Below are 19,632 nucleotides of genomic sequence, written 5' to 3' on the forward strand. Positions count from 1 at the left end.
AGTATAATACAGGATGTAACTCAGGATCAGTAATGTATGTACACAGTGACTGCACCAGCAGAATAGTGAGTGCAGCTCTGGAGTATAATACAGGAGGTAACTCAGGATCAGTAATGTCTGTACACAGTGACTGCTCCAGCAGAATAGTGAGTGCAGCTCTGGAGTATAATACAGGAGGTAACTCAGGATCAGTAATGTAATGTATGTACACAGTGACTGCACCAGCAGAATAGTGAGTGCAGCTCTGGAGTATAATACAGGAGGTAACTCAGGATCAGTACAGGATCAGTAATGTAATGTCTGTACACAGTGACTGCACCAGCAGAATAGTGAGCGCAGCTCTGGAAAATACAGGACTTTTTATGATAACTGCATCATAGCCTTGGGTGTCGGTGAACCTTCCATACCTGTGTAATCCGGATGTTGTCGGGGTGATATATGGCACCTCCTTGTGTGAATGTCCCGCACAGAGCCGCCTGTGTTCGGAGCAGTTTATCAGCTCAGGGGAATTCCTGCAGATTTACAACATTCTGGATTTAGTGTAATGAGAGATGATCGGGTGTGGGATGATCCTTGTACACACGGTTATTAGCCGCAACATGGAAACTGAGGGTTTCACCTTTAGGCCAAATCTCAATGCGCTGAGGACACAGACCGGTCCAGAAGCTGCTACTGATCACACTCCGTGCGGGAAGTGTGACCTGCCGAGTGCCCGGACGCTGCGTCCATACCTCCATTCAGCTTTCGCTTTAATCGGACATTTTAGAACCTATCCCATAGATGTCTCTGGCGGGTGCACCCCCCTCTGGTTGTCTGTTTCTGGCGGGTGCACCCCCCTCTGGTTGTCTATTCCTGGCGGGAGAGCGCCCCCTTTGTTGCCTGTCTCTGGCGGGACCACCCCCTGGTTGTCTCTCTGGTCAGAGTGCACCTTGATTGTCTGTCATAGGCCAGAGCGCCCCCTGGTTTCCTGTCTCTGGCGGGAGCGCCCCACCCTGATTTGTCTGTGGCTAGAGCGCCCCCTGGTTGTCTGTCTTGGGCCGCCGCGCCCCTTTAGTTGCCCCATGACTTTCTTTTCCGGTAGGTGTTAATCCTATGCGGTAAACAGAACATCTTGTAAATCCTGTGGTCGCTGGGGCATCGTCGTGAAATGTTGACATTCTGTAAATCGACCACAAAAATGTCACCCTGCGATCACCGTCACGGGTATTAATGACATCCAGCTGACTCATATAGCAGTAACTACGATCATAAAGCGTCCTGCGCTGCTCGCCGTACTCCAGCCCTGGTCAGGAATATTAGATCTATATTTTACTACACTCATATATCCACCCTGAAGAAGGTAACCACATGTTGGCCATTTCTGGTGTAACATTCTAGAACGCTTCCTCGCATGGCGCCACTAATGAAGAGGGGGCGACGCACGTTTCGTGTTTGAGGCAATCATAAACCTTTCAAAATATGAAATTATTTAACCCATACACTAAAGAAAAACTCAAAATGCCGGAATTGCGTATTTTTGGCTGCTGCACCTCCCCAAAAGAGTGCATTAAAAAGCAAAATGTCTTTAATCCTTCAGGCAGTTGTCTTAAACTTGCCGAGACATTCCTGAAACTTTACCAAAAGCCGGCTCCTCGGGGGCGGTATTGGGAGGAGCCGTGAGTTCCTGGGCGGGGGCTGTATTGGGAGGAGCCGGGAGTTCCTGGGCAGGGGCGGGACTTCAGCATCACTAAACAAGTGTTAGAGAGGAGGAGGGAAAGCATTAGGACCTAAGACGGCGGCCACATCTCTACAGATACTGCGGCGGTGCCGATGCTTCCTCCGGTTCTTGCGGGTCTCCACCATCCGATCCCCAGGATTCCGACTTTCTTTTTGCTATCTTTACCGTACAGCTTTGGCGGTTTCGTTCTTTGCCCGTTTTGGGGGTCATTCATCAAAGCGTTTCCACCAGGAAATTGGCGTAAAACACTTTTTGAAAAGTTTCAAAATTTGGACCACGTAAGGTTCCGCGAAAGGTCTTTTTGGCGAAACGCACAGACTGAGAAGACCATACAGAATCCAAGGCTTGATGAATCGGGCCCCTCATGCTTAATTTCTGCACCGGGATGTTTAGCTCACAGAGCGTTGTCTACACCCGATACATCGCAGCCGCTTCATAACGGAGAGTCGGACTGGATCTGTACCGAAACGAGTGACCGTGAGCCGCACGCAACGCATCCAAATGGTGAAGAATCCAAATAAAAGCATATTAGAAATACAATAAGCTTTGTTCATGTGTTGGAAAAATATTGTGACGTCTTCTACAGGAACTCGCGGCTGATCCTCCGTGGATCTGCAGTGATAATTGCCACAGAGGACTAGCTCTGTCATTTGATGGGGCTGATCCTCCCCTATTCTGTGTAGATTCTGATTTAAATATCATAGTTTATTATCATTTGTATTTTTCTTTCTGTGACACCAGACATTTCCGTTTCTTGTAAATAGAGTTGTGAAAATTTTACACACATTAATTTTTACAGCAGTACTGAGCAGTGTAGATGTAAATCCAGCATAGTGCAAGATAACACTTACTAGAAAGCAGCGTAAAGGTAATTTATATAGCAGAACTGAGCAGTGTAGCTGTAAATCCACCATAGTGCGAGATGAACACTTACTAGAAAGCATCATGGAGGTAATTTATACAGCAGACCTGAGCAGTGTAGATGTAAATCCACCATAGTGCGAGATGAACACTTACTAGAAAGCACCATGGAGGTAATTTATACAACAGTACTGAGCAGCGTAGATGTAAATCCACCATAGTGCGAGATGAACACTTACTAGAAAGCAGCATGGAGGTAATTTATACAACAGTACTGAGCAGTGTAGATATATCTCGCATTATGCTGGATTTACATCTACACTGCTCAGTTCTGCTGTATAAATTACCTCCATACAGCTGTCTAGTAAGTATGTAAATCCAGCATAATGCGAGATATATATACTTACTAGAAAGCTGTATGGAGGTAATTTATACAGCAGAACTGAGCAGTATAGATGTAAATCCAGCATAGGGCGAGATGAACGCTTACTAGAAAGCAGCATGGAGGTAATTATACAGCAGAAATGAGCATTGAACATGAAAATCCAGCATAATATGAGAGAAACGCTTACTAGAAAGCAGTATGGAGGTAATTATACAGCAATACTGAGCAGTATAGCTGTAAATCCAGCATAGTACAAGGTAAACGCTTACTAGAAAGCAGCATGGAGGTAATTATGTATAATTATACAGCAGTACAGAGCAGTGAACCTGAAAATCCAGCATAGTGTGAGATAAACATTTACTAGAAAGCAGCATGGAGGTAATTCTACAGCAGTGCTGAGCAGTATAGATGTACATGCAGCATAGTACAAGATATTTACTTACTAGAAAGCCGCATGGAGGTATTTTTACCGCAAAACTGAGCAGTAAACATGAAAATTCAACATAGTGCATGATAAACACTTACTAAAAAGTAGCATATAGGTAATTATACAGCAGTGCTGAGCAGTGTAGATGTACATCCAGCATAGTGCACAATAAATACTTACTAGAAAGCAGCATGGAGGTAATTGTGCACCAGTACTGAGCAGTAAACATGAAAATCTATTCTAATGCGAGATAAACACTTACTAGAAAGCATTATGGAAGTAATTATACAGCTGTACCAAGTAGTGAACATGAAAATCTGCATAATATGCTGTAATCGCTTACTAGAAAGCAGCATGGATGTAATTATTCAGCACTACTGAGCAGTGAAGCTGTAAATCCAGCATAGTGCGAGATATATACTTACTAGAAAGCTGTATGGAGGTAATTTATACAGCAGAACTGAGCAGTGTAGATGTAAATCCAGCATAGTGCTAGATAAACACTTACTAGAAAACAGCATGGACGTGATTATTTAACAAGAAATAGGGTGGTAAAAATTTTATACACTAATTTTTACAGCAATATTAAGCAGTGTAGCTGTAAATCCAGCAGAGTGCTAGTTAACACTTACTAGAGAGCAGCATGGAGGTAATTATACCGCAGTACTGAGCAATGTAGATGTAAATCCAGCATAGTACAAGGTAAACGCTTACTAGAAAGCAGTATGGAAGTAATTATGTAGAATTATTCAGCAGTACAGTGCAGTGAACATGAAAATCCAGCATAGTGCGAGATAAACACTTACTAGAAAGCAGCATGGAGGTAATTATTCAGGAATACTTAGCAGTGTAGATGTAAATTCAGCATAGTACGAGATAAACACTTACTAGAAAGCAGCATGGAGGTAATTTATACCGCAGTACTGAGCAGTGTATCTGTGAATTGAGTACTGGGGTGAGAAACACTAGAAAGCTGCAGTACCAACTGTAAGTCTGTGTGTGCTTCTGCCTTTGTCACTCTGCTCCTCTCTCTCCTCCTCTATAGACCTCCATAGGCAGCTGTAATCTCCCCTCTGTCTGTCTTGTCTTGAGCCAGATGGATTTTAGAACATCTTCAGAGCAAATGAGTTCAGGAAGCAGGACTAAGAGAAATGGCTCATAAGTGGAGAAAAAGGCAGATTTGTCTGATGGGATACATTAGAAAATTTGTTTTATTTACTCGCGCTATTAACTTGTGCAAAGTTTGAGGTGACAGTGGATATTAAGGGTATGTGCGCACGCTGCGTTCTGTCAAGGGCAGAAAAAACGCACCCTCTTGCAGACTGGACAAGTGTAAATCCAAAACGCATGAGTGACGTCATCTCTGATTGCGCAGCTCACTTCAGTTGCTGCGTGGAGCTGACCGAGAGCGGTCGTAGTCTGTGACCGCTCCTGTCAGCTTCATGTAGCAGAGCTGGAAGCGTTGTGGGACCTCGTGTGGATTATGTTGGACCTGGATGGGTGTTTGGGGATTAATAAAGTGGTGAAAGATGGTGTTTGTTTTTTTGGTTTTTTTTTTATTCCAAATAAAGGCTTTTTTTGGGAGTATCTGTTTTACTTTCACTTAAGGGTTAATCATTGTGGGTGTATCAGACGCCTGCCATGATTAACCTAGGACTTAGTGGCAGCTATGGGCTGCTGCTATTAATTCCTTATTACACCTATTGCCACCGCACCAGGGCAATTCGGGATGAGTCGGGTAGAGTCCCGGTACTGTCGTGTCTAATCGATACGGCAATTCCGGGCGGCCGCTGGCTGATATTGTTAGGCTGGAAGGCTCCCCATAACGAGGAAAATACCAGCCATCATCCATATAGCTTTACCCTGGCTGGTATCAAAATTGGGGGGAACCACACATCGTGTTTTGTTTTTTTGTTTTTTTTTTTTCTTAATTTTTTTTTTTTTTTTACTGCATGATATAGACCCGCCCACCGGCGGCTGTGATTAGTTGCAGTGAGACAGATTTCACTCAGTGTGGGGGCGTGTCTGACTGTAACCAATCATAGGCGCCGGTGGGTGGGGAAAGCAGGGAATATGAGAGAGAATAATGAGCGGCCGGCATTTTCAAAAGAGGAAAAGCCGCCGGAGCTTTGTGCAGCGCCGCGCTGGTGATCGGTGAGTATGAGAGAGGGGGAGAGACCGACCGACGGACAGAGAGAGGGACAGACCGACTGAGAGAGAAAAAAAAGCATGTGGAACGCAAGAAAAATGCAGTCCAAGTGCATTTTTCTTGCGTTTTGACCCACATCATTGATTTCAATGGGTGGAGAACGCAGCTGCAACGCACAAAAGTGACACGCTCCTTTTTTTTTTTTTTTTTCTTGCATCGATTTTTGGCATCCAAAACACTACGTTTTTAAAAAAGCAGCGTGCGCAGTGAATTTTCGGACTTCTCATAGACTTTACTGAGGAAGCAGAACGCATGCAATTTGGCACTGAAACGCCGCAGTTCAAAACGCAGCGTTAACGCTGGAAAAAAACACAACGTGCGCACACAGCCTAAGACTTTTTGTTACACTATATTTTATAAAATATGTATTATTCAATCATTATTTTAAAAATGAGGTGCTCGGTGTGACCAGTGCTGTCCACCGCCTCTTCCAGCACCACCCATTTTACAAAGGGAGCTTCATCCGAGTGCCCAACGTCAGGCTGCAGCTGCTACAGCACCAGCATTTTTGTTAACTTTTTAATGATAAATTAATTGGCTCAATATAAAGATAGTTTAGTGGTCACAGAATAAAAATGGCTGTACATATTTAATTGAGGCCGTGCCGTAATGTTTTCCTGTAGTTTTAGGGCACATAGCCCCTGTACCCGGACCGCCATCCAGCGCTGAATCGTGAGACCGCCCGTTCGTGTTCCCCGACCTCATTAATCACCGTCTGGAGTGCGTTTCCTGATAAAGCACAGGCCAGGGTAATTGGCCTCTTTTCTTGGCATGAATGTGTAAAATGGCCATAACTGGTAAAAAAAAGAAAATAAAGTTTATACAGGAATGTTGGCTTTCACGCGACCTAATTACAGTGCGGTGTCGGAGGTCAGCTCCCAGCGGTAAATCTCCGCTACCCCAGATCCTTAATCAATATCGTATGCTGGAAACACAAATTCCATCCACCCGGAACGTCAGGAAAGAAAAACATGGGCTACTACAACATAGAAAGACTTGTCCTACCAAGAGGTCATGAATGGTTAATCCTGGAGCATTCCATTAAAGGGAATCTGTCAATACGATCATCCACCCCAAACTGCATATACGAGCATGTAAGCATTTGAAAGCTAAATCCATTGACCTCTTTACATTTTTTAATCTGTTGCTGCACTTCCAAGAAAGGGTCTTGAGAGCTGTGGGTGTGGAAGAGCACTATGTGAGGTTGTCGCGCCCCCCCCCCCTTCCTTTCTGCCAAGGACCAGCTTCTCTAGATTGATTGATAGGCCACTCTGTGTGTAATGTCAGGCACTAGGCAATTGGACAGCGGGCTATCAATCGAACTAAAGAGGTTGATACTGGGCGGGGAAACAGCCTCGTGAGTCAGAGGTTGAGGATGCGCTTTGTCACGCTCAGACCACTTAAGCCTCATTTGCATAAGAATTAAATCCTATTTCTCTGAAGTGCAGCAACAGATAGAAGCTATAAAGGTGTCAATGTGCAGCAACAAATAACGATAAAGGTGTCCCTGAAGTTGGCTTTCAAAGACCTGCAGTCCATATGTGCAGTTTTCGGAGTTTATCTTCCTAATAGATTCCCTTTTAACCTCAATGTGATTTGGGAGTATGTTTGAAAAAACAGATTACTTGTAGGAAACCCACATAGGCATGGAAAAAAACAATATCTAGATGAAAGTCTGTAGCATTGCCAAATCTTCGATTCTCCAGAAAGTCTGATATATTTTCCAATACACCTGATGATTTTACTAAAGGCCTTCAGAATAAGGTTGTGGGTCCACCAAGACAAGGTGGAAGGGTGACAAATTAGAGGGATCATTCATTTCACAAGAGATTGTGGGGCGGAGGAGTTGAGGGACGGCCGCGTATGAATTGGAAGGACCCCAACTACCTTTTGCGTTTGTAACGAGGCTTGAAGACCCCCTGAGACTGTGGATTTTAGAATCCATTGAGGCTTCAAAAGGACGATGACTTCCATCTTCCGTAATGAATATTTTTTGCAGTTGGAGTCTTGTAATCTTCTGTCTTGTAGTCTTAAGCTCTTCAGGATATAAGACGTGTGCTTGCTCTTGATCCCACCGTTACACCCCCCCCCCCCCTCCACCAATTCAAAGAATGGGGGTCACCAAATTCCCCTGTGTGGCTTAAACGGTAATGGGCATGTGCCACAATTGCTCGGTTCCCATTGTCTATGTGATTTTTGTGTTATGTGACTGCTGCATCCAATCGGCTGTCTCAGAATGTCACCCCTGCAGCCAATCAATCTGAAGAAGAAACAGTCTCATTCTTCAGCCTTAGAATGTCCACTAATCTGTAGCAGCTGATTGGACACAGGGGTCACCTGACATCCACTTGAAGAGGCAGCGAGACGGTGGTGCAGGGGAATAGTCGGGTCCAGGAGGCGACTTTCTCTATTATTTTAGGACCAACTTTTAAAAATTGTAGTGAACAACCTCATTAAGCTTTAGGAAAATTCTGTAACATCAGCCTCTATGTAATGTGGACGCCCTCGTAATGGGTTTTCAGGTTTTATACAATTTTAAAGGAAATATTCCACAACTTTTCTAATATATTTTGATATATGATTATTTTTATAACTTTTTCCAGATCTATTCTTGCGGTCAGTGAATGAAAACACTTTTTTTTTCCAATTGTAATCCTGTATATTAGACTATCCTGCTCTCAGTTGATACATTGTATCCAGTGCAGACAATGCTCTGTGAGCTAAACATCCCGGACTCCAGACCGATACATTGTATCCAGTGCGGACAATGCTCTGTGAGCTAAACAGCCCGGACTCCAGACTGATATATTGTATCCAGTGCGGACAATGCTCTATGAGCTAAACACCCAGACTCCAGATCGATACATTGTATCCACTATAGACAACGCTCTGTGAGCTAAACATCCCGGACTCCAGATCGATACATTGTATCCACTATAGACAACGCTCTGTGAGCTAAACACCCAGACTCCAGATCGATACATTGTATCCACTATAGACAACGCTCTGTGAGCTAAACATCCCGGACTCCAGACCGATACATTGTATCCAGTGCAGACAATGCTCTGTGAGCTAAACACCCCGGAATCCAGACCGATACATTGTATCCAGTGTAGACAACGCTCTGTGAGCTAAACATCCCGGACTCCAGACCGATACATTGTATCCAGTGTAGACAACGCTCTGTGAGCTAAACACCCCGGACTCCAGACCGATACATTGTATCCAGTGCAGACAATGCTCTGTGAGCTAAACACCCCGGAATCCAGACCGATACATTGTATCCAGTGTAGACAACGCTCTGTGAGCTAAACATCCCGGACTCCAGACCGATACATTGTATCCAGTGTAGACAACGCTCTGTGAGCTAAACACCCCGGACTCCAGAGTGATACATTGTATCCAGTGTGGACAACGCTCTGTGAGCGAAGCATCCCGGGCTCCACACTGGTACATTGCAACAAACCAGCAGAGAAGGCTGTGCAGCTGCTGCTGCTCCATTCTTGGAGGATGGTGGCCATATTCTGAGACTGGGTATGAAGATGGCAGAACTGGGTGCCCCGTACACTGTCTATCCTCTCCTTGGTCACAGACTGGCCACAATCCCTGTGTGGTCGGATCCTGCAGTCCTCCGGTCCGTCCCCATGTCATTGGTAGGACGCATTTGACTGATGAACTAGACCGAAGTGTGGACGGACATGACTGTGGGATCTGACTACATGCGGATGGTTTGTAGTCTGGCCCGCCCCTTGTCATGAGGACTTTTATATGTGTTATCCCTGTATGAACGGACGGCAGCTTCTGGGCTTCACAATAAATATACTTTGTTTTTGGTTTTTAGGTTTCACCTCGCTGCCATGAAAGGGAACGCAGAGTGTCTGAGGGTCATGCTGACCCATGGGGTGGATGTCGCAGCTCAGGATCTCTCAGGTACTGTAATCTGAGCTCTGTTCTGATGCATCTGGAGAAAAAATGATGCCACTTTGCTGATGCTTAATAATTGCTTATCATTTTGTGCACAGCTCCTTTGCTTACCCATGTTTCCCAGTGGTAAGAGGCCACAATTAACCTTGTGTAGTCTCTACAGACCGTGCTGTAGTCAGTAAATAGAAATACATGTCCTATGTTTAGTAATGAATAGGGATGAACGGATCCATAGAAGTTCAAGTTGGACCATAATTTAGTTGTTTTGGTTCAGGTTTGTGCTCTCCTCTCCCTCCTCGCTCGCCTCTCCCTCCTCGCTCGCCTCTCCCTCCTCGCTCGCCTCTCCCTCCGCGCTGGCCTCTCCCTCCGCGCTGGCCTCTCCCTCCGCGCTGGCCTCTCCCTCCGCGCTGGCCTCTCCCTCCGCGCTGGCCTCTCCCTCCGCGCTGGCCTCTCCCTCCGCGCTGGCCTCTCCCTCCGCGCTGGCCTCTCCCTCCGCGCTGGCCTCTCCCTCCGCGCTGGCCTCTCCCTCCGCGCTGGCCTCTCCCTCCGCGCTGGCCTCTCCCTCCGCGCTGGCCTCTCCCTCCGCGCTGGCCTCTCCCTCCGCGCTGGCCTCTCCCTCCGCGCTGGCCTCTCCCTCCGCGCTGGCCTCTCCCTCCGCGCTGGCCTCTCCCTCCGCGCTGGCCTCTCCCTCCGCGCTGGCCTCTCCCTCCGCGCTGGCCTCTCCCTCCGCGCTGGCCTCTCCCTCCGCGCTGGCCTCTCCCTCCGCGCTGGCCTCTCCCTCCGCGCTGGCCTCTCCCTCCGCGCTGGCCTCTCCCTCCGCGCTGGCCTCTCCCTCCATTCAGGTTCACAGTCTCCCTCATGTGCTCTGCTGCAGCTTTTCAACAAACTTTATTAACAAACAAACAGCACCCCGACAGACTTTTTTTTTTAAGTTTGTGTTAGTGTCCCAGATTTCCTGGTTATGAACCTCAAACGTTACCATTCGGGATCGCTCATCCATAGTAATGAAGAGTTGTGTAATCTTCTTCTAGTCAATTTTGTATTTAAAGGGAATCTGTCAGTGGATTTTTGCTACCTCATCTAAGATGTTCAACGATGTATCACTTAGTGGCTGCAGCCGTTCTGACAGTGAAAGATTTTAGATTTTCCATGTAGCAGTGCTGGGAGAGCTGCTCCCGCCCACACCAGGCTTTCGGTGTACATTTCCATAGACAAAAGCTGCCAATCACAGAAGGGGGGTGGAGTTACACTAGAGCTCATCTGCTGCTGAGATCCACTAATGATAAAGATAAGAGGCTTAAGCTAACATTGCAGGTAAGCAAAAATAGACTCTGAAATAAGACCCGCAGGACTGAATTCTGTTATAACTCGTGCAGCATGCCGTCTTCAGATTACATTGCAAAAACCTCCTGAAAGAGTCCCTTTAAATTCTTAAAAAAGATCTTTTGATATCTGTTTGTTTTTTTTGTTTTTTTTTTCCTATCACAAAGCTGAGGGTGCGTTACAGTGTGTGATGTGGACAAATTTGCAGCACAAATCTCCCTCTCCTCTACCTCTTCTAGGTGAATCCCTTGTAATTAGACTGATACATTGGGGCTTGTGCTATAAAAGTTGTGTAATATTTAGACAGGACGGTGTTATCATGCAGCTTTGCCCCCAGCGGCTCCCGCTGGATGATGAATCCTCCACATCCGCACCGGTCTGGTCTCCGCTCGCCCCATCTATCCGTTGTCTTTCTTTGATCTGATAAGTTGTGGCATGTTGTTGCCTCAGGAGATGATGATTTAGGTCACAGCGCTGTGTCATTCGTGTCTACGATGTATGTAAAACACATAAATGTGAACAAATGAAGCCGGCAGGAAAGCAAAACCATCAGGATGAGGTCGAGCGTCTGTAATTCATGTTTTGGGTATTGGGGTCCGGGTACAGCCGCTGCCTGTGAACCCCCTATCGTTGATCCTCTGCTTTTTATTTTTTTTTTTTTTTTTACCATAGTTCTGTTTTTGTTTTTTCCGCAGGTCACAGCGTTTTACATCTGGCCGTGAAGCACAACCACATAGACTGCATCAAGAGACTTCTCCAGGTAACAACCCACACTACTGGCCATGATAGATCCAGGGTGGCGCTAACAAACCACCCAAAATATAGATAGATATTTTCCCATCCACATAGACCATGATTGGGGTGCTGGAAGCCGCTCAGATGTTGGTTATTTCCAAATCTTCTGCAGGTTAATATACAACCTGTCTCTATGTTAGGGGTCATTAGGGAACAGCCAAGGATCCTCCACGAAGATCGTAATATTAACTGAACAGAGACAATATTTCCTCTGATTTCCAAACTGTGTGGCCCATTGTCGTAATCTTCCTATAAAGATCCAGACAGGTAATAAGCATCTGCTCATCAGTATCGCCGATGCTGCGCCTCACCTTCACGTCTTCCCTCTTGGTGCCTGGAGAATGGGGCCAATCTGAGCACCCATTAAACCTTTACTACCTGCATTGACGGCCATGATTGTCCTATTGCCTCCTTGAGTTCCAAAGGGGTCGTCATCATCTTCTGCCGTCACTGACTCTCCACAACTGCCCGCCTCCGAGACGTTCCAAAACCCAACCCGCCTCCGAGACTCTCCAAAACCCAACCTGCCTCCAAAACTCTCCGAGAAGTGGCCCGCTGCAGAGACTCTCCGAAAGCCGGCCCGCCTCCGAGACTCTCCGAAAGCCGGCCCGCCGCCGAGACTCTCCGAAAGCCGGCCCGCCGCCGAGACTCTCCGAAAGCCGGCCCGCCGCCGAGACTCTCCGAAAGCCGGCCCGCCGCCGAGACTCTCCGAAAGCCGGCCCGCCGCCGAGACTCTCCGAAAGCCGGCCCGCCGCCGAGACTCTCCGAAAGCCGGCCCGCCGCCGAGACTCTCCGAAAGCCGGCCCGCCGCCGAGACTCTCCGAAAGCCGGCCCGCCGCCGAGACTCTCCGAAAGCCGGCCCGCCGCCGAGACTCTCCGAAAGCCGGCCCGCCGCCGAGACTCTCCGAAAGCCGGCCCGCCGCCGAGACTCTCCGAGAGCCGCAATTAAACTGTTTCCACTTTTGTCTATATAAAGTTTATTTGTTGCACATTAAAGTTCAGCCACTGGACATGAACTAAAATCTTGCCATTCACTGACAGCCGGCGGAGATCTGTTCAGGGATTTGTGCACAAAGTTTATTAGAAAGTTGCAGAACGTTATGATGCAATATATAAACATTGTGCTGCAGCTTTAAGAAGCCGGAACATTGCGAAGCGCGAGGGGCCGAATACCAGATAAACAGGATTGCAGCCGATTAATAAACCAATACAATGGCGGCATTTACCGCACACCGCACTCCATTCAGTACACCTGCTCTGGCAGAAAATGTCCCGTAATCTTTCCCATATGACGCGGGACGAGGCTCCGGCTCCAGCAGCTGCTGCTTTGTCCGGCTCCAGACGTGTGAACCTGAGAATGGGGGGGTCCTGCGCCCCCTCGACAGATTGATTAGGAGAGATGCTTTGTGCCTGACCCTTCTCCAAATGCTCAAATTCCAGGCAGCGAGCAGGAAGCCACAATGTGAAGGTCACACAATCATCCCTGTGCAGGCGGCCCACACGGTCTATGGATGTGCCGCTCTATAGCGGAGTCCAGCCCCCTTCCATCCTTTATTGCGGGGGATTATTTATTTATTATTATTATTTATTAATATAAAAAGTAATAAAGAATAAAAAATAAAATTTACAAAATAAAAAGTGAAAAAATAGGGAATGTTTTTTATATTTTTATAATAAAATAATAAGTACCGTATTTTTCAGACTATAAGACGCACCCTGGTTTTAGAGGAGGAAAATAGGAAAATAAAACTTTAAGCAAAAAAATGTGGTCATGACACACTGTTATGGGGCGAGGATCTGCTGCTGACACTGTTATGGGGGTAATGTCTCCAAATTCTCTACTAAGATACCCCATCCTGGTAATGTTCCTCCTGCCTTGTATATGATCCTGCTATAAACCCCCATGCTGCTCATATACCCCCATCCTGTTCATATACCCCTATCCTGCTCATATACCCCCATCCTGTTCATATACCCCTATCCTGTTCATATACCCCCATCCTGTTCATATACCCCTATCCTGCTCATATACCCCCATCCTGTTCATATACTCCCATCCTGTTCATATACCCCCATCCATCCTGCTCATATACTCCCATGCTGCTATATGCCCTCATTGTGCTCATATACCATACGGGTATATGGCCTGTATCCTATAGCACAGATAAAAAAAATAAACGTTTATACTCACCTCTTCCTCACTCCCTCCAGCACCGATCATCTTCCTCTCTGCGCTGCTGACCTGTGTGTGTGGAGCCATTCCCCTGCAGCATCGCGATGTCTTCCTGTCTGTGCCGATCAGCACAGATCAGCTGACCGGCACAGACAGGAAGACATCGCGTGCAGCAGGGGGGCGGCTCCACACACGGGGACGGGTGAGTGCACTGATTCACTGCACCCCGCGCTGATGATGATGTGCGGGGAGCAGTGAATACAGCCGCACATGATCACTCCAGGCTGTAATTGCCAGGGGTGATCATGCGGACCGGCTCTTTACTATACGCACGTCCCCGCTCGTCCTCCCGCCCACCTGTCAGCGCCGGCTTCTGCGCTGAGAAATGGGCAGGGGATGGGCGTGCATATGTAATGAGCGGGCCCACGTGGTCCCGGCAGGTGCTGCTGCTGCCTGCTCGTGCCAACGATGACTCGCTCCACCGCAGCACCCTGATTCCCGGCCGCAGCCCTGTAGTCAGACCATAAGACGTACCCCCAACTTTCCCCCAACATTTGGGGGGGAAAAAGTGCGTCTTATGGTCCGAAAAATACGGTAATGAACAAAAAATATCATCTATTTAATATATTTTTTATTCCTTTTTGTTACTTTTTTATTTCATTAAATTATAAAATAATAATAAACCCTATTTTTTTTTTTACATTGTTTTCTTTTTTTATTCCTTTTTATTACTTTTTATAATATATCATTTTTATTCTTTTTTTGTTTTACTTTTTATTATTTTATTAAATAATTATAGAGAAGAAAAAATAGGGAATTTTTATTTTATATTTTTTATATATTTTTTTAAGGAATAAAAAAGAAAATATAAAAAATTAAATGAAGAAAATGGGTAATATTGTTAATTTTATTTTTATAATTTAATAAAATAAAGTAATAAACAATAAAAAAAATTATTTTTTATTCATTTTAGTTTATTTTTTATATATTTAAAATTCCCGATTTTTACTTTTTATTTTATATTTTTTATATTTTCTTTATTCCTTTTTATTACTTTTAATAATATTATTTTCTTCTTTCTTCTTTCTTTCTTCTTTCTTTCTTCTTTCTTTCTTCTTTCTTTCTTCTTTCTTTCTTCTTTCTTTCTTCTTTCTTTCTTCTTTCTTTCTTATTTCTTTCTTATTTCTTTCTTATTTCTTTCTTATTTCTTTCTTATTTCTTTCTTATTTCTTTCTTATTTCTTTCTTCTTTCTTTCTTCTTTCTTTCTTCTTTCTTTCTTCTTTCTTCTTTTTCATTATTCCCCTTCAACATTTCTCTGCAGAATTATTGTAAAAAATGAAAGATTTACTGCCTCCTTTGCAGAATCCTTAGAATAGATCGTTAATATATCAATCGGAGTCCGACACCCCCCACTATCTGCTGTTTGTAGGACCCATGAAAGCTGGATTTGGTGGACAGCGCCGTATGCTGTGTAGTGGCTGTTTTCAGTACTGCGGCTCAGCTCCTATGCACTTCAATATGAGGTTAAGTGCAGTATCAAGAGCAGCCACTATGTGGTGTACGGAGCTGCACCCTCTTGTGAGATCTGATTGTGGGGGTCCCGGGTGTGAGACCCCCTTTACTATGATATTGAGGACCTAAATAATGTATAACCCCTGTTAAAAATGTTAAAAACCTTTTCAGAAGCCCTATTAGTAGTTAATAGTGGGATCCCCCATTTATCATAAAGAGAGTAAAGTGGCAATAAGGAGGAGCTGAGGTGTCCGTACATTGGCAGCCGGCTCATCTCAGTGTAATGCTTCATGTGTCCTGTGGTAGCGCTGTGGAGATGGTGCTCGATGCTCCCATAGATCACACCTGATTGCTGGGTGTCTAATCCTTTGTCTGAGGACCCGTCATTAATGGAGGGAGCCCTCGTTCAGGAATCTTTATATATTCTCCGCGGCTACTTTCACTCGCTCAGTCTGAACGACCCGACACCTCCATGTATTACATGAACAGTCCATTCATTTTAGCAGGAACTGTGTAGTACTTTATTTGTCCTCTGGGGGAGCTGTAGAAGAGTTGAACACTGTTTTTTTTTTTCTATTTTATTATTCTTTTTATTATTCTTTTTATTATTCTTTTTATTATTATTCTTACTATTATTCTATTCTTTTTATTATTATTATTATTATTATTATTAATATAATACTATATATATATATATATATATATATATATAAATAATATATTAATAATAATATATATATATATATATATATATATATATATATATATATATATATATATATATATATATATATATATATATATATATTAATAATATATATAACTTTTTTTTTTTTTTTTTTTTAAGGGGGGGGGTGCACTTATTTATATGTATTTCTTGTTGTCTGTAAAGTTGCTGTAACATAGTGATTATTTTGCAGGCTAAATGTCCGGCTGACTGCTTTGACAATCTCGGGAGGACCTGCGTGCATTATGCCGGTGAGTTCCCCGAGGGGGTCACGGTTTTCTCTATATGGTGATCATTCCCATGGGTGCTGTCCATGTGCTTAGGGGGGCAGATATTTGGCATTTAGCATCCTCCTATCACACCCCACACAAAGCCTGCATGGGGGTCTTACGAACAAGATAGTTGGCCCACGTTCCTCTAAGCTCGCTGCCATCATGGCTACAAGAGGATGGGACGTCCTCCTAGATTCTATACACCCTCATCCGTGTTTTTGTTTCCAGTTACACCAGTACGACAGATGTAACTCCCAATTGTCTATTTTCTCATGAAACGGACCTCAGAGGGGTCAGATTTGTGCAAATGTTCTAAGCGACTAATCATTAGTGATGGGAATGACTGTAGTGTGGCACACCCTACTTATTCCCCCCGCTGCACCACTCCCCATTTGTTGGACCCACTCGTTCAATCATCATTAACTGAGACGAATCTTATTTATATCCAAAGTCTAAAGTTCTTCTTCATCTACTTATGAGCTGAGGGTTTGTTACAATGTAATTCTCCGTGAGCGAATCCTATCAGTAGCACGAATCCCACTCTTATCTCCATAATTTGCTGCAATAGTTCCCATTGCTTAGCTCTGAAAATCCTCACACTCTTGTCACGTCTTGGGTTTTCAAGTTATCACTTTTTTTTTTCCCAGATATGGTGATCAGTGGGGGTCCGACCACTGGGACCCCACTGACCTTTATAACGGGGTTCTTATAAAGTAGCAATGGCTGCCACCACTCCTGTCTACGGGACTGTTGGTGATCGCCCATCGCTGTGCTTTTGTAGTCCACGACCGTCCCACAGATAATGAGCGGAGTGGAAGTGCACGGTTTCAGGATCGGTGGGGCAAAACCTCCAGCGCTGTGCTTTGTAGTCCACGACAGTCCTATAGACAATGGACGGAGTCGTAACACACAGCCCCGGTCTGAGGATCAGTGAGGCAAAACCTCCAGCGCTGTGCTTTGTAGTCTGTGGCAGTCCCACAGACCATGAATGGGGTGGTAGTGCACAGCCCTGGTTCGGGGATCCAAACCTCCTGATGCAGATGTGCCCCCCTAAAGTGCTTTCTCCTCCCTTTCTTTAACTTTTACATATGACCTCGGTCCTGCAAGAAAAGAGGAATAGCTCTTTCTTTTCTGGACTCCTTCCTATTCTGGCCTGGACGGTTTGTGACCGCTGCAGTCAATCACTGGCTGCATCCGTCAAGCGCCGATCATGCTGGAATAGGAGGTAGGCGTACCAGCAGGAGATCCATAGACGAGTATGTGCTCTTGTTTTTTTGACCGTGGCGGGGCCAGATGTTGTGGAAAAATGGCCGCCATTGGTTAACCGGTGAACCATTATTTCTAAACCAATAACCCGGTTATTGCAGTAATGGCGCAGACTCGTGAAGTTGTCACTGTCGTCTTTGTTTTTCAGCTGTGAACGGCTCCGTCCCCGCGCTGCAGCTCCTGTGCGACCACAAATGCCTTCTAAATGTCCGAGACTTGGTAAGAGCCCAATAAATGACTGGGTGACGGGGATATTGTCGGAAATACATTGTATAGCGAGAAGGGGGGCATTACCTCAATATACCCCCCGTGATAAGATCTCTGCTTGCTGTCATGTAGTGAGGAAATCTAATGTTTACTCCAAGGGTAAGACAATCTGTCTCCATCACGTGATTGATACGCAGAGGTGCGGCGGGTTGGAGCCATATCTTATCGCGAAATGTCATATTGTCTGCTGACCATGTAATACAGAGACCGTCCACCAGAGGCAGCAGAGACACCCCCGTGAGGGCACAGAATATATTGTGGATGTGACTCCTATTAAACCTCCTATCTGCACAATCCCCTGCACAAAACCTGGCAGTAAGTGTTCAGTTTCCCTGCAGCGCCCCCAGAGGCGAAATTTAGTATTATAGCACATTCATTGGACTGGACAGACGACAGGAAGGTCCTCCAGAGAGCGAGACACTGTCACAAGGAGGTTTTTGCAGTCGTCGCCAACTGTCATGGCTGCATCAGGATCTCTGGAAAATAGCGCATCTGTGATCAGCGCAGAGACACCTGGGAGTTGACCCACAGGCCTGTAGTTCATAGGCAGACTAGCAAGAGTTAATCACATGCTATGGGCAGGCCAGTAACATTCACTCCCCTCCTATGTATGCTGGCTGGACAGTTCCATTAGTGCCAGCTATAATTTATCTATACTGGTCTGGAGAGGTGGTTTGATCCATACTTACTGGTGGTGGTTGTGAGCAATTGTTGTCCTTTTGTTGCTGCCGCCTTCCTGCTCTTGCTTTTCTACTTAGTCTCTTACTGTTTGTTGCTGTGAGTTTGCAGTGTGTCTGAGTTTGGGTTTCCCCCAGTCTGTCTTAATCTGGGTTTCCATCACACTACTGCCCCTTCCTCACTCCACTCCTATATATGCTGGCTGGACACTTCCATTAGTGCCAGCTATAGCTTTTCTATACTGGTTTGGAGAGGTGGATTGAGCCAGACTTAAGGGTACTTTACACCGTCGGTTGTGCGACACTGGCAAATCGCTGCCCGTGGCGCACAACATCGCTTACACCCGTCACACGGACTTACCTTCCCTGCGACGTCGCTCTGGCCAGCGAACTGCCTCCTTTCTAAGGGGGCGGTTCGTGCAGCGTCACAGCGACGTCACACGGCAGCCGTTCAATAGAAGCGGAGGGGCGGAGATGAGCGGGACGTAACATTCCGCCCACCTCCTTCCTTCCGCATTGCCGGTGGTGACGAGATGTTCGTCGTTCCTGCGGTGTCATACATAGCGATGTGTGGTGCTGCAGGAACGACGAGCAACATCGTACCTGCAGCAGCAACGATATTATGACAAGGAGCAACGTGTCAACGATCACCGATTTTGGTCGTTTTTGCGATCGTTGCTCCTTGGTGTCACACGCTGCAATGTCGCTAACGGCGCCGGATGTGCGTCACTAACGACGTGACCCCGACGATATATCGTTAGCGATGTCGGAGCGTATAAAGCACCCTTTAATGGTTGTCGTTTTTGTGCATTATTACTGTGAGCAATTGTCCTTTTGTTGCTGCCTTTCTGCTCTTGCTTTTCTTCTTAGTTTTTTACGATTTATTCCTGTGAGTTTGCAGTGTGTCTGAGTTTTGGTTTTCCAGTCTGTCTTAATCTGGGTTTCCATCACTCTCCTGCACCTTCCTCACTCCACTCCTATATATGCTGGCTGGACACTTCCATTAGTGCCAGCGATAGCTTCTCTACACTGGTCTGGAGTGGTGGTTTGAGACAGACCTAATGCTGGTTGTTGTGCATTTTTGTGCTGTGAGCGA

At 45.7% G+C, this 19,632-nt stretch overlaps 1 protein-coding gene across 5 annotated transcripts in view; it reads left to right on the forward strand.

Moving 5' to 3' along the window:
• The window catches only part of RAI14 (retinoic acid induced 14), a 140,347-nt gene that overhangs the window by 85,909 nt on the left and 34,806 nt on the right, over positions 1-19,632 (forward strand). For all 5 annotated transcript variants that reach the window (XM_075328363.1, XM_075328379.1, XM_075328371.1 and 2 more), the window contains 4 exons: positions 9,441-9,529; positions 11,542-11,606; positions 16,248-16,305; positions 17,741-17,811. In XM_075328363.1, coding sequence (XP_075184478.1) covers positions 9,441-9,529; positions 11,542-11,606; positions 16,248-16,305; positions 17,741-17,811 — 283 coding nt within the window. The remainder of the gene's footprint in view (positions 1-9,440; positions 9,530-11,541; positions 11,607-16,247; positions 16,306-17,740; positions 17,812-19,632) is intronic.

Source organism: Anomaloglossus baeobatrachus, chromosome 1 (assembly GCF_048569485.1).
Source record: "Anomaloglossus baeobatrachus isolate aAnoBae1 chromosome 1, aAnoBae1.hap1, whole genome shotgun sequence".
Taxonomy (NCBI): Eukaryota; Metazoa; Chordata; class Amphibia; order Anura; family Aromobatidae; genus Anomaloglossus; species Anomaloglossus baeobatrachus.